Source organism: Jaculus jaculus, chromosome 5, assembly GCF_020740685.1.
Source record: "Jaculus jaculus isolate mJacJac1 chromosome 5, mJacJac1.mat.Y.cur, whole genome shotgun sequence".
In the NCBI taxonomy this organism is placed as follows: domain Eukaryota; kingdom Metazoa; phylum Chordata; class Mammalia; order Rodentia; family Dipodidae; genus Jaculus; species Jaculus jaculus.
Window position 1 is genome coordinate 81979036 of NC_059106.1, and position 14797 is coordinate 81993832.

Genomic DNA, 14797 nt, shown 5'->3' on the forward strand with positions numbered 1-14797 from the left:
TTAGCCAGATGCATAAGGGGGCGCACGCATCTGGAGTTTGTTTACAGTGGCCAGAGGCCCTGGGGAGTCCATTCTCTCTATCTGCCATTTACTCTCTCTGTCTGTCACTTCCAAATAAATAATAAACAAACATAAACAAAAAAAAAAAATGTCTGGTGCTGAAGTGGTTAAGGTGCTTGCTTGTCTGCAAAGCTTAAGGACTCAGGTTCCATTCCCCAGAACTCACGTAAGCCAGATGCACATGGCAGCACACGCAATCTGGAGTTGTTTGCAGTGGCTAGAGGCCCTGGTGCACCCATTCTCTGTGTGTCAAATACATAGACAGACAGACAGACAGACAGATAGATAAGTAAATAAAATAAAAATTCTACTAAGGGACTGGAGAGATGGTTCGGTGGTTAAGGTGCTTGCCTGCAAAGCATAACCCTAGGTTCAATTCCCCAGTACCCAGGGAATGCTAGATGCACAAGGTAGAGCATGTGCTTGGAGTTCATTTGCAGCAGCTAGAGCCTCTGGCACAACCAATCTCTCTGCCAGGTGTGTGATACACACCTTAAATCCCAGCACTCAGGAGGGAGAGGTAAAACGATTGCTGTGAGTTCAAGGTCAGCATGAATATAGTTAGTGAATTCTAGGTCAGCCTGGGCTGGAGCGAGACCCTACCTTGAAAAGAGAAATCTGCTATGAAGGATAACTTGCCAACAACTTTCAAAATTAAAAATGCCGGTAACATTTGATCCAGAAATATCACTTTATTCTACATAATATTGGATATGTGAAAAATGATGTTCAAAAAAGGTACTGTAGTTAGCCTCTTGTTGCTAGGACAAAACACACACCAAAAACAGCTTATGGGAGGAAGGGGTTTATTTCAGGCTTGCAGTTTCAAGGGAACATTTCATCATGGCAGTGAAAAGCACGGCAGAACAGGAAGCTGACCCATACCTGGATGGAAGTAGTATTAGTACTGGCCCCCAGTGACACACCTCCTCCAGAAAGGCACCTCCCAAAAACTCCCACCAGCTGGGGATTGAATGTGAGGCTTAGTCAAAACGTGAGGCTAGGGGGTCACTTTACATCCAAACTAGCACAAAAGGTTAGTCACTAAAGTAGTATTTCTTTTTTTTAATTAATAGATGTTTTTCTTTCTTTCTTTCTTGTTTTTTTTTTTTTTTTTTTTTGAGTCTCACCTTAGCTCAGGCTGACCTGGAATTCACTATGTAGTCTCAGGGTAGCCTCGAACTCAAGCTACCCTCCTACCTCTGCCTCCCAAGTGCTGGGATTAAAGGTGTGTGCCATCATGTCCGGCTCTTTCTGTGTGTGTGTGTGTGTGTGTGTGTGTGTGTGTGTGTGTGTGAGAGAGAGAGAGAGAGAGAGAGAGAGTTTGATTCCCCAGTACCCATGTAAAGCAAGACGCAAAAGGTGGTACATGTCTCTCAAGTTTATTTGTAGTGTCTAGAAGCCCTGGTGTGCCCAATTCTTTCTCTTTCTCTCCGATACTCTTCTAAATAAATAAATAATTAAAATACTTTTTTCAGAAAAATCAAAGCAGAAGAACTTCAACCGCACCAGACCTGCCCTCACCAGCAAATACTATAATAGGTTCTTCAGGCCGAAGGAGAAGGAGGCCGATGGAAACATGACTTCTAAAAGGACAATGACTACTAATGAAGAAAAGTTCTAAAATAAACATAAAGACTTTTCATCTAATTAGAAAAATCTTCACAAATTTTAAATTATGGTAACATACACATGACCAAAAAATTTGGCATTTTAGCTATTATAATTGTACGTGTCGGTAGTTTTATTTCCAGGTAGGGTCTTGATCTAGCCCAGGCTGACCTGGAATTCACTATGCAGTCTCAGGATGGCCTGGAACTCACAGCAATCCTCCTGCCTCGGCCTCTCGAGTGCTGGGATTAAAGGCGTGCGCCACCATGCCTGGCCTATTGGTAATATTAAGCACTCTCACTCTGCTGTGCAGCCAATACCCAGAACTCTCATCCTGCAAAACCTCTCTTCAGTGGTAAGGCCCCATCAATTCTTTCTGTCTCTAGAAATTTGATTCTAAGCATCTCATATGAGTGTAATCACACAATATTATCCCTTCGTAACTGGCTTATGTCATTCAGCATCACGTGTTCAAGGTTCATTCATGTTGTAATGCATCAGAATTTGCTTCTTTTTTTTCAGGCTGAAAATATTCCACTGTATAACATATTTTGTTTATCCCTTCATCTGCTGATGGATACTTGGGTTGTTTTTACTTTTTGGCAATTATAAACAATGCTATGACCTTGAGTGTACAAATATCTTTATTTCAATTACTTTAGACATATATCCACAAGTAGAATTGCTGAGTCGTATGGTAATTATTTTCAATTTTTTTTAAGGAACTGTTATACTGTTTCCTATATTAGTTGTACCATTTTACATTCCTGTCAACAGTATACAAGTTCTAATGTAATTTATCCACACCCCATTGGTACTTGTTTTCTGATTTTTGGATGGTAGGCATGGGCATAAGGTGGTACCTCATCATGTTTAAATTTTTTTTTTAATTTGAGAAAGAGGATGGGCACACTAGGGCCTCCAGCCACTGCAAATGAACTCCAGTCACATGTATCACCTTATGCATATGGCTTACATGGGTCTTGGGGAATCAAACATGGGTCCTAAGGCTTTACAGGTAAACACCTTAATTGCTAAGCCATCCCTCCAGCACCTCATCATGTTTTTGATTTGCATTTCCCTGTACAGTGAGGTGGAGTATCTTTTCACGTGCAGGTTGGCCATTTCCAGATCTTTACAGAAGTACCTATATAAGTTCTCTGTATATTTTAAATATCAACTCCTTATCAGGCAGGTGATGTATTCTCTCCCATTCCATACATTGCTCATCTCCTTCCTTTTAAAGTCACTTCATTTTATTTATTAATTTATTTGTTTTTTTTGAGGTGGGGTCTCACTCTAGCTCATGCTGACCTGGAATTCACTAGGTAGTCTCAGGGTGGCCTTGAACTCACGGCAATCCTCCTACCTCTGCCTCCAGTGTGCTGGGATTAAAGGTATGTGCCACCATACCTGGCTTAAATCACTTTAAATAACTGACCATGTCAAACAGAAATAAATGAAGCAGTGTAGCTTTTGCATTTTTGTTTTCTTGAGGTAGGGTCTCACTCTAGCCCAGGCTAACCTGGAGTTTACTGTATAGTCTCAGAGTAGCCTTGAACTCACAGCAATCCTCCTACCTCTACCTCCCTAGTGCTGATATTAAAGGTATGTACCACCATGTCCAGCTGCAATATAGCTTTATAATTGATTGAGGCAGATAGATAAGATAGATGATAGATAGGTTAGACATCGAGATATAAAATATGAAAAAATAGCACAAAGGATGGAACTCCTTCTCAAGCATGCTATCATAAGGTTGTTATACTCTGTGGTGGTTTGTTTCAGGCGTCCCTCATAAACTAAGGTGTTCAAAAGCTAGGTTTCCAGCTGATGGAGCTTTGGGAATTAACGCCTCCTGGAGGAAGGGTATCGATGGGGGCGGGATTACGGATGTTATAGTCAGTTTCCCCATGCCAGTGTTTGGCACACTCTCCTGTTGCTATTGTCCACCTTATGTTGGCCAGAGGGTGATGTCCACCCTCTGCTCATGCCATTGTTTTCTCCTGCCATCGTGGAGCTTCCCCTCGAGCCTGTAAGCCAAAATAAGTCTTTTTCCCAGAAGCTGCTCTTGGTTGGGTGATTTCTAACAGCAATGTGAACTGGACTGCAACATACTCTATGTATAATGTTATTGGAAAATAATTATAAACTAAAAACATACCTTACAAATTCGGTAGCCATGGAAAACACAAAACAAAGAGGTATAGCTATTAAGCCAATAGTGAAAGTAAATGAAATAATAATACACACTCAGTTAATACAAAATGAATAGGAAAAGGACAAAGAAACAAATGGGCAACTAATAGTAATATGATAGATTGTAACCTGACTGTATTGATAACTTTTTTTTTTTTTTTTTTTTTTTGGTTTTTCGAGGTAGGGTCTCACTCTGGCTCAGGCTGACCTGGGATTCACTATGTAGTCTCAGGGTGGCCTCGAACTCTCAGCGATCCTCCTACCTCTGCCTCCTGAGTGCTGGGATTAAAGGCGTGCGCCACCACGCCCGGCTTGATAACTCTTATATGCAGATGATATACATATTTTATAAGCACTCCCATAAAAGACAGACATTATCATATTGGAATTAAAAGACCCAACTATGTGCTGTCTATAAAAAACTCACCCTAAACATAAAGACACAGATAGATTAAAAGCCAAAGGGTGAACTGCTGCCGCATGATTCCTGAGGTTACTCAAGGGCAAACATAAATGCACTGCTTTCCACAAAAACATAGAAGGATGGGGAAATATGCCATGATGAAGCTAACTTCAAGCAAGCTGGAATAATTACGTTAATGTCACATGAGGAAGATTTCATAAGAAGAATCACTGTCAGGGAAAAGAAACATTTCAAGATATGAAGAAATTCATTAGAAATACTATACAACAACTCTAAATAAATATGCACCGAATAACAGAGCTTCAAAATATATGAAGGAAAAAAACTGATAAGTGAAGACTTCAATGCTCCTGTCAGCTAGAAGGGAACAGAGAACAGGAAAGCTATGGGAGACTTTGCAAACACTATCAATCAATCCCATCTGACTATCACTTATAGAATATCCAGATCCAGTAAGAGCAAAAATGTTTTCTTCTCAAGCATATATAGAACATTCATGAGGCAAGATCATACACTGTCCCATAACACAGATCTCAGTCATTGAAAAATATCAAGATCATACCAAGTAGATTCTGATTACACACACACACACACCCCAGAAATCTATAAAACAAAGGTATCTGGGGACACCCTCAAATATTGGAAATTAAACAAAATTACTTTAAAAGAACTCATGCTCAAACAGAAGTGATAAGTGAAGGTAGAAAATAAAAAGAACACCAATATTTGTAGAATATAGCGAATGATATCTAGGAAGGGAAATTTACAGTATCCAAATGCTCATATTAGAAAGGAATCAAATCAATCACCTAGTCTTCTTCTTGAAGAAAGAATAAGAAAAAAATATGTTAACCTCTAAAGAAGAGGCAGTTAGGGAATTAAATAAAGATCAGAAATCAACAATGTAGGAAAATACCAATAACAAAGAACCAATAAACTAAAAACCGGTTCTTGGTGAAGATTAGTAAAAATGATGAATTGTGGGGGCTGGAGAGGTGGTTTAGCAGTTAAGGTGTTTGCCTATGAAGCCAAAGGACTCAGGTTTGATTCCCCAGTACCCACATAAGCCAGATGCACAAGTTAGTGCATGCATTTGGAGTTTGTTTGCAGTGGCTGGAGGCTCTGGTGTGCCCATCCCCCCCTTCTGCCTCTTCCTCTCTTGAATAAATAAATAAAAATAAAATAGTTTTTAAATGATAAACGTCTAATAAGATGGATTTAGAAAAATTAAGAAAATATTCAAACCACCATTAGGCATAATAGAGAGGACCTCAATAGTGACCCCAGACTTTAGAATAGTAAGGGAGTATTATTAACAAATATTTGACAACAAATTCAATAACTTAGATAACATGCACAACTTCTTTGGAAGACACGAACTATTTAAAAATAGGGAAAATGTGAGCACCCTTAGATTTATTAGACAGTTTTTGGTTGTGTGTGGTAGCACTTATCTGATTCCAAGAGCCTAGCCTAAACTATAGAGTGAGACTCTGTGGCTGACCCTCTGCAAAAGGAATTTTAATTCTTTTTTTTTTTTCTTGTTTGTTTTTTTGAGGTAGGGTCTCACTCTAGCCCAGGCTGACCTGGAATTCACTATGGAGTCTCAGGGTGGCCTCGAACTCACAGCAATCCTCCTACCTCTGCCTCCCGAGTGCTGGGATTAAAGGCATGCACCACCATGCCCGGCGAATTTTAATTCTTAATAAAAAACCTTTTCACAAAAAAAAGTAGGAGCTGAAAAAATAATTTAAAAAAAACATGTGTTGTACCACATTGATAATAGATTCTTTCCTTACTTTTTTGTTATTGTTTTGTTTTTCGAGGTAGGGTTTCTCTCTGCCCAGGTAGATCTGAAATTCACTATGTAGTCTCAGGGTGGCCTTGAACTCACCGCAACCCTAGTACCTCTGCCTCCCGAGTGCTGGGATTAAAGATGTGCGCCACTACGCCCGGCTTCTCTTTCCTTAGTTTGATATCTCTTTGTCCTTGAAAATCTTTCTTCTGAGTATATACGATTTTATTTAGGCCTTACCTGATTCCTGAAATGGACTTCCTTAGAACTTAAAGATAAGGGCACTAGGAGCCCCTTTCTGTTCTATTATTTGGTCTAAGATAGCAGCTCTAACCTAGAGCTCCCTTGTTATTTCCCGAGTGGAAGGAGCATCTGACAGAACTAATTCCAAATTTCTTGGAATTTTCTGAGCGACAGGAGCATCTATCATTGTAATGAAGTGACTCTAGGTGGGATCCTAGAGAACTGCTTGTTAGGACTGACTTCAAATGGAGCGACTTTGTGATTAGAGGTTGGGACTGTCAGCCCCATTCACCCCCAACCTACAGAGATGGGAGAACTGCTGAAGGTCAAGCTGATCACCAACAGCTAATGTGTTATCTCCTCTGTAGGGAGGTTGTAGGCCCTTAACCTTAGCCTTCGAAGGGAGGGGAGGGGCAAGTGTTTCCTCAGTGAGCAGAGCTGCCCCAGGGCCCTTGCAGAGAGCCAAGCGGACGGGATCCTGAGAAGCTTTCCCTTCACCTCGAGTTGGGAGCACTTTCAAAATTACTCAAACATTCTCTAGCACTCCAACTGACCCAAGTCAACTTCAGCTCTTCAGCTCCCAATCCACACTGAGGCACTTTAAAGATATTTGGCCAAAGGAGCACCTGGCCAGGTACAGCTTTCTGACCAGGAAACCAGGAGCTCCTGAATGCAAAATGGACACAGAGACAAAGTGCTGAGATTCACACAGCTTCAGGAAGCATTCTTCATTCCCTGCCTTATCTGAATACACCTCCCAGAAGTCAGACAGTGGCCAAGCTTCGTTTGACCACAAATGCCAAGATACCCAGCATCCAGGGGACAATCATGAGGCTCTATCTCCTCTCTCCTATCCTCTAAGATGCATGGCCAGATGCAACTCCAACAGGCAAGATGGAGGACAGTGTGTCAAGAGCATAGAGTAGGGTTGGGCTGACCTACAAAAGGAAAGTCCTTCCCAGGCATCTCAAGATCCCTGGACACAGGAGGGGAGAATGTGCGGCACTGAGGGCCAGGGCTTCTGACTGTGGGGCCACGCCTCAGTGTCCGGGCAGCAGAGGGAACAGAAAGACTTACCGGGGGAAGATGGCAGTCATCAAGGCTGAAGCGTAGCCGGGCTTGCAAGTTCCCTCTGAAAAGTTTGCGTACTTGGTGGCTAACTCAGCCGGCCTGTGGGAGGGAAGGAACAACACAGTTATGTCAGGCACTGAGCAGTCAGTGATCTCCCATTTTTGCAGGGCTAAAATCTTGAAGACAGTATCCTTCCTTGCAAAAGGCACTGCAGAGCTTTTTCCACATTAAAGTTTAGGGGTGAAAACTCCTAACCCCTGGAGACACATAGGTCAATAAACAAGACCCTTCAATGGTTTTTGCAAAGGGAGCAACACCCTTGGTTTCACCTCTATGATCCATTTAGTAGGAGCCACTCCCAGTCCTGAATAGAGATTCTCATATTCCCAGTAACCTGAACAGATATGTGTTTCATTGGGCTATGACGGACCCCTGACTATTAGCTAAGGGTGCTATCCTGATCTCTGCTTGAAATCGTTCCTTGCACTCCTCCTGGCTAATGCCAGGCCCTTCAGCAACTAAACTCAGATGCGAACTTCATGGGAGTGTTTCCCTGATTGTACACCAAGCAGAGTGCCACTCTGCTCCTACAGTCCCCCTGCCCACTGCCATACACCTACCTCATGTGTACTGCCACACAGTGGGGGAATTACGCCTCACTATACTGTAAATTCTTGAAACCAGGGTCTGATTTAACAACCCCTCTATTCCAGTACCTTACACAGAGATGGGCATACAATGACTTCTAAAAAACCAAAATGACTCTGACAGCCAGTCTCCCTGCACTTGGGCTTTGCTATGTAACCATAACTGTGAAGTTCCATACTGTCAAGTTTCAATGTCTTTATGTGGTTCAATATGGGGCTGGAGTTGCCACCCTTTCAGCTCTGCCCTGTGCTGTCCAGAGATGAGGACATCGTCAGTGAATGGGCCCAGTGACCTCAGGGCTTGAGGCCCTGCCTGCTGGGGCACCTGAGTGAGCCTAGCCAGAGGCCAGTTGTGATTCCCAACCTCCTCCACACCCATCCTTGGGCCCACTGCCAATTGTCTGGTACCCAGCTGCTCTACTGGGTGTGGCTTGATGGCAAGTCAACCCTCATCATGGCACTCTACAGGGACTAGGGGTGGGGGCAGGCCTGTGCCAGATGGCCAGGAATGATGATGCTACCACTTGTTGGGGGTCAAGTCTGAGTCACTCCTGGGTGACTACTCCAGGGCCTTATAAAAGTAAATGTTCGTTGAATATAGACAAATTCATTAGGACCCACCTCCAACTCTTAGAAATTTACATTTTGAAGCCTTCTTTACCAATGAGATTCAAAGCCTGGAATGCAAATGCGGAGCGATAAGCTAGGACTTTATTTGGTAGGCAAATAAAAGTCAAAGGCATTAACAAGAGAAAAACAGTATTTTCTTATATAAACAACTACAGTTTGGAAATAAAATGTAGATGTCAGTGCAATTGCTGAACTGGCTGGAAGCTTCTGGACTAAGCACAGTAACTAACACACTAGACTGTTTTCAGTTCTTGCTCTCAACAGCCCTTTGAGTTGATGCCTCACATTCTGGACAAACACATGGGGCTCAGTTCGCTGAGTGCCAGACTAACACCACGCCCCTGCCTTTGCACCCCATCAGGAGCTACCGCTGCGCTACCAGCCGTGTGCTGCTCACAAGGGCTTGGCGCAGAGCCCAGCGCCAGCATAGGAGTGGTCGTCATGGCCGGATATGGGTAGAGAAGAGGGTCAAGAAGGCCTCACCCCTCTCTTTGAAAGTATGTACACAGCGCTGTGGCATTTTCAGTGCCTTCATGCCATGTCTCCTGACCCACCCCCAGCCCCCCAATCCTCTACTGGCTGAATTGTACTGAGTGTCTGTGGTCTTTCTGAATTCCAGAAAGTTTACAAAGAAGCTGGCAGACAGCTGGCGGCTGCCCTTCTTACCATGGTGCACTGCAGAACTAAATGCACAGCAGACAACCCGGTAGCCACACCTTTCCTCAGCCCTGTCCTCAAGCTGAGCTCTTGGGAGGTGTTTGAGGAAGAAGGGCTCCCAAGTTCAGGTCACCCACTACGGAGAGGAGAGCACCGGCCAGGGAAGCAGAAGCCCAGCAGGGCATGTGGAAACCACTTTCCCCAGGGCTGTGCGGGGTAGCTGAATACCAGAGGTGATGAATGCTAACCAACCCTCATTTAGAAAGCAAGTCTGGGTGCAGCAAGCCATGTCAATTATTACCAAATTAAAATGCCTTAGAAATGGCCCCCTGATTGTCCCAGCAAGAGAAGAATAGGGGGAGTGTTGGGGATTCTGAGTCATACTGCAGCCTGAGACCTCTGGGGCAGTCGGCGGTCAAACCCACCAAGATTAATGGTCGCCAGCTCCCTCAGGCCAGAACAGTTAAGTTTCTCTAGGCAATCAGTCCAAATGCCAGGAGGCCCCCACAGATGTCCGGTCAAATCATTCGGCCCTTGTTCTTCTACTCTGCAGCTGGCCTTTCATTGTGGGAGCCAGAGCATCGCACCCAGTAAGAGTATCCATTGTGCTGTGAACGTGACGACCAGGTCCCTGGGGTGAAGGCTGTAAACCACATGTTCTACAGAAGAAATCCAGAGGACCAGACTGGAGCCCAAAAGACAGAACCCAACTTCCCCGCCACTACTTTTCTCAGAGGGACAAAGCTTGAGGAATCTGGCCAAGTGATGGATAGTAAATAGCAAGAACACTGGGGATGGAATCCAAGCCTTCCATAGAGGAGGGTGACGAGCTAGTGACGTTGGGCAATTCAATTGCCCAAGGATGGAAAATTCAATTTTCAGCTTCCACATGGGCAATGGGAACTGGGTGATTCCCCAGATTTGGCAAGATGTGTTAGAAGCATGTCTGGAGGGCTGGGTGTCTTCTGAAGCCCCATACAACAACTACAAGAGAGGAGGTAGCAGAGGCAGGCAGGCCTCACATCCAGGCTCTGAGCACCTGGCCCATGCCTGGATTCTATCACAAGGGAGAGCTGCTATACACTGGAAACTCCAACATTCAGGAAGAGAAGGGTCAGCACCGTATGCGGCTAAAAGAGAGCTGATTCAGACAGAAAAATAATCAGGAGACAAGCATGTCAATAATCCCCACACTTCAGAAGTTTAGACAGGAGGATTGTCATGAGTTTGGGGCCAGAAGAGAACGTGCCTCAAGAAGGACACAGGGTCAGCTATGTCAAACATGGGGACAGGCTGGTTAGGTGCATCCTGGGATGAGCCACTGTCTTGGTAATACAGATGTCACTGCTGATTTCTGTGGGAGCTATTTCACTAGGTATGTGTTGGGGGGGGGCACAACTCTGCTTCCACTGGGTTTAAGAGAAAGCAGGAGAGGAACTAGAGTCATAGAACATAGGCTATTTTTTTTTCAGGAGTTTGCTTAAAGGGAGATAGAAACAGGGCAATAGCTTGAGGGAAGAGAGGGAAAAGATGGTATTTTTTTGAGGGTAAGAAATATGTAAGCATGTTTATAAGCTCGTTAAGACTAAGAGAGAAACTCCTCGTGTAGTAGAGACAGGGCAGGTGTAGAATGACTTTCCTTGAGAAGGTGGGAGTGGGGAAGGATCTAGTGTAACTATGTAAGGGTTAGTCTTAGCTCTGACTTGCCCTGGCCAGTGACACAGATCAGTTTAAGCACCACATCCTTTAGTGACTTTCTGTGATGCTCCTCTCCCATGTAGAGCCAATCCACGCTAAGGTAAACATCTTTTCTAAATCTCTCTCTCTCTCTCTTTTTTTTTGAGGCAAACCCAACAGACTGCCTTTTCTTTAATACAAGAGTGAGAACACACACACACACACACACACACACACACACACAGAGAGAGAGAGAGAGAGAGAGAGACAGAGAGAGACAGAGAGAGACAGAGAGAGAGAGAGAATATACTGGCATGCCAAGGCCTCCAGCCACTGCAATCAAATTCTAGACACATGTGCTCCCTCGTGCGAATGCATGTGTGATCTTGCACACCTGCATCATTATGCATCTGACTTATGTGGGACCTGGAGAGTAGAACATAGGTCCTTAGCCTTCATAGGCAAGCACCTTAACTGCTATGCCATCTCTCCAGCCCTGAGTCTCTTTTATCTTAGCTTGGTAATTTGTCCCCAAACCCTCTTTCTCTCCTATCTCCTTCTATTCCTTCCTCTTAGTCATTCACTCAACAAAAATTTAGAGATAATGGACTCTGCTTGCATTTTTTTTTTCTTTTGGTTTTTGGAGGCATGGTTTCACTCTATCCACTCTGATCTGGAATTCACTACGTAGTCTCAGGCTGGCCTTGAACTCATGGTGATCCTCCTATGTCGGCTTCCCGAGTGCTGGGATTAAAGGCGTGTGCCACCATGCCCGGCCTCTGCTTAGATTTTTATTCCAGCTGATCCCTTACCAGTTGTGTGGTTTGGGGCAAGGTTACTGAACTACGTATACTTAATTTCCCCATCTTTAAAGCTGAGATTTCTGGGTGTGATGGCACACCTTTAATCCCAGCACTCAGGAGGCCAAGGTAGGAAAGACTGCTGGGAGCTCAAGGCCAGCCTGACACTACATAGAGATTTCCAGGTCAGCCTGGGATAGAGTGAGACTCTACCTTAAAAAACCTGAAAAAAAAAAAAAAAAAAAAGAAAGAAAGAAAAAAGAAAAAAAGTAACCTAAGAACTGGAATTATAAACCTAAAAAAAAAAAAAAGAAAAGAAAAAGAAAAAAACAACCCAAGAACTGGGATTATAGCAGTATTTGCTTCTTAAAATTGCTGTTCCCCCATCCCACCTAGCAAGGCCTGGCATCTAGTTGTCTTTCAGTACCTGCTAAGTAATGATCCTGCAGGTGTGTCAGACACTAGTAGTGATACAATAATGACCAGAACTTAGCTATGGCTGAAGACTTGTTACACGGATAAGTAGATGTACTAATATGGGGAGAAGAAAGGAGCCAGGAAGAGGGAGACACCAGAGGGGAGTCAGGGGGATGAATGTGTATACAGGAAAACTTCATAGTGAAACCCACTGTTTTGTTCAATTAGCAAATGGTAATAGAAACAAGATAAGTGCCCTATCATGGATTATGTAAATTTAGCATAACTCACATGCCACGGAGTGTATAAGTAGGAAGAAAATGTTGGACAAAACTGTTACTTTGACTTGGAATGTTAGCCAATAGGAACCATGAGAGGGACCTAGGGATAGCTTGGCAAAAAAAAGAGAGAGGGCTGGAGAGATGGCTTAGTTGTTAAGGCACTTGCCTGCAAAGCCTAAGGACCCATGTTCGACTGCCCAGATCCCATGTAAGTCAGAGGCACAAGGTGATGCATGCACAAGGTGGCACATGCATGAGAGGTGGTACACGTGTCTGCAGTTCGATTGCGGTGGCTGGAGGCCCTGGCACGCCACTTCTCTCTCTCTCTCTGTGGAAAGAGAGGGAACTTCAGGTTAAGGTGGCAGTATAGGGACAATGCCAAAGTAGCCTAGGGGACATTTCATCCAAATGCTGTAGAATATGCATTCTTTTCAGCAGCACACTGAACATTCTCTAAAATAGACTACATATTAGGACACAAAACAAATCTTAACAAATACAGGAAAATTGAAATAATTCCTTGCACTCTTTCTGACCACAATGGGATCAAACTACAAATCAATAGCAAGAAAAGTTATACAGCATACACAAAATCATGGAAACTACACAAACACTACTAAATGATGAATATGTCAATGAAGAAATCAAGAAAGAAATCAACAAATTCATAGAATCAAATGATAATGAGAACAAAACTGTTGGGACACAATGAAGGCAGTCCTAAGAGGGAAATTTATAGCTTTAAAGTGCCTATATTAAGAAATTCGAAAGGCCTCAAGTAAACAACTTAATGCTTCACCTTAAAGCCTTGGGAAAAGAAGAACAAGGCAAACTGAAAATCAGTAGATGGGAAGAAATAATAAAGATTAGGGCAGAAATTAATGAAATACAAACAAACAAACAAACAAAAAATCCAAGGAACCAATGAAATAAAGAGTTGGTTCTATGAAAGGATAAACAAGATTGATAAACCCTTAGCAAATCTGACCATCATAATAGGAAGAAAAGGCCATGACATCAAAATAAAATAGAGACTGAATGAGAGGAGGAGGGGATGCGAAGAAGAGTTTCAAAGTGGAAAATGGGGGGAAAGAATTACCATGGGTTATTGTCTACAATTATGGACATTGTCAATAAAAAATTAAAAATAAAAAAGAAGGAGACAGATAGACAGACTGGTGAGGTGGTTCAGCAGTTAGAAGTGCTTGTTTGCAAAGCCTGCTTACCTGGGGGTCTGATTCCCCAATATCCAGGTAAAGCCAGATGCACAAAATGGCACATTCATCTGGAGTGTTTTTTCTCTCTCTCTCCTCAGGAAAAAGAGAGAGACAGAAAGCTATATTACAAGGAAACAACATATTGAGTCCATGAACCAAGTTTCAGAGGAAAGATGCTAAATCTTTTATAGGTAATATTTTACTAAATGAATCTGATTTGTATAGCTAGGAAAAAATCAATTCATTTTCTTTTTTTAAGTTTTTTTGTTTATTTTTATTTATATGAGAGCAACAGAGAGAGAAAGAGGCAGAGAGAGAGAGAGAAAGAATGTGTGTGCCAGGGCTTCTAGCCACTGCAAATGAACTCCAGACACGTGCAGCCCCTTTTGCATCTGGCTAATGTGGGTCTTGGGGAATCGAGCCTTGAACCAGGGTCCTTAAGCTTCATAGGCAAGTGCTTAACCACTAAGCCATTTCTCCAGCCCCAAATCAATTAATTTTCTATTACCAATTTTCATTTTGTAGATGAAGAAAGTACAGTTCAGAATTAAGTGACTTCTCAAAATCACACAGTTCCAGGCAGAAGTGAGACAATTACAATGATAAATACTGTTGGAAAACTCACTAAATGTAAGAATGGGACCAACACTTGGCACAAATTACTTTGTCCTTATGCTATACCCATCCTTCCTCTCCCTTTTACACATGAAGAAATATGGAGGTTCTTTCTTAAGGATAACACTGCTGCTGTATTATCACATCATAATCCTGCCTATTTGTTACATTTCAGTTCAAGAGCAGTCTGCTAGAACTGTGGTCAACAAGCCAGATAAGCAAGATTGAATTACTGACTACAAAAAAAAAAAAAAGTGTTGGAACTTCTGGCCCTATTATATATTATTTCAATATGCTTTTTTCCTCTTTTTTTCATTTTTCAATTTTTTGAGGTAGGGTTTTGCTCTAGCCTGGCTGACCTGAAATCACTATGTAGTCTCAGGGTGGCCTCAAACTCACAGCAATCCTCCTACCTCTGCCTCCCAAGTGCTGAGATTAAAGGCGCGTGCCACC

General features: G+C 43.0%; 1 protein-coding gene across 6 annotated transcripts in view; it reads right to left on the reverse strand.

The window, feature by feature from the left end:
• St3gal3 (ST3 beta-galactoside alpha-2,3-sialyltransferase 3) overlaps positions 1 to 14797 on the reverse strand; it is a 250952-nt gene that overhangs the window by 73305 nt on the left and 162850 nt on the right. For 5 of the 6 annotated variants that reach the window (XM_045150483.1, XM_045150486.1, XM_045150485.1 and 2 more), the window contains one exon: positions 7410 to 7502. In XM_045150483.1, coding sequence (XP_045006418.1) covers positions 7410 to 7502 — 93 coding nt within the window. Of the gene's footprint in view, positions 1 to 7409; positions 7503 to 12678; positions 12719 to 14797 lie in introns of those variants that run through there. The other variant, XM_045150487.1, reaches the window with a different exon arrangement.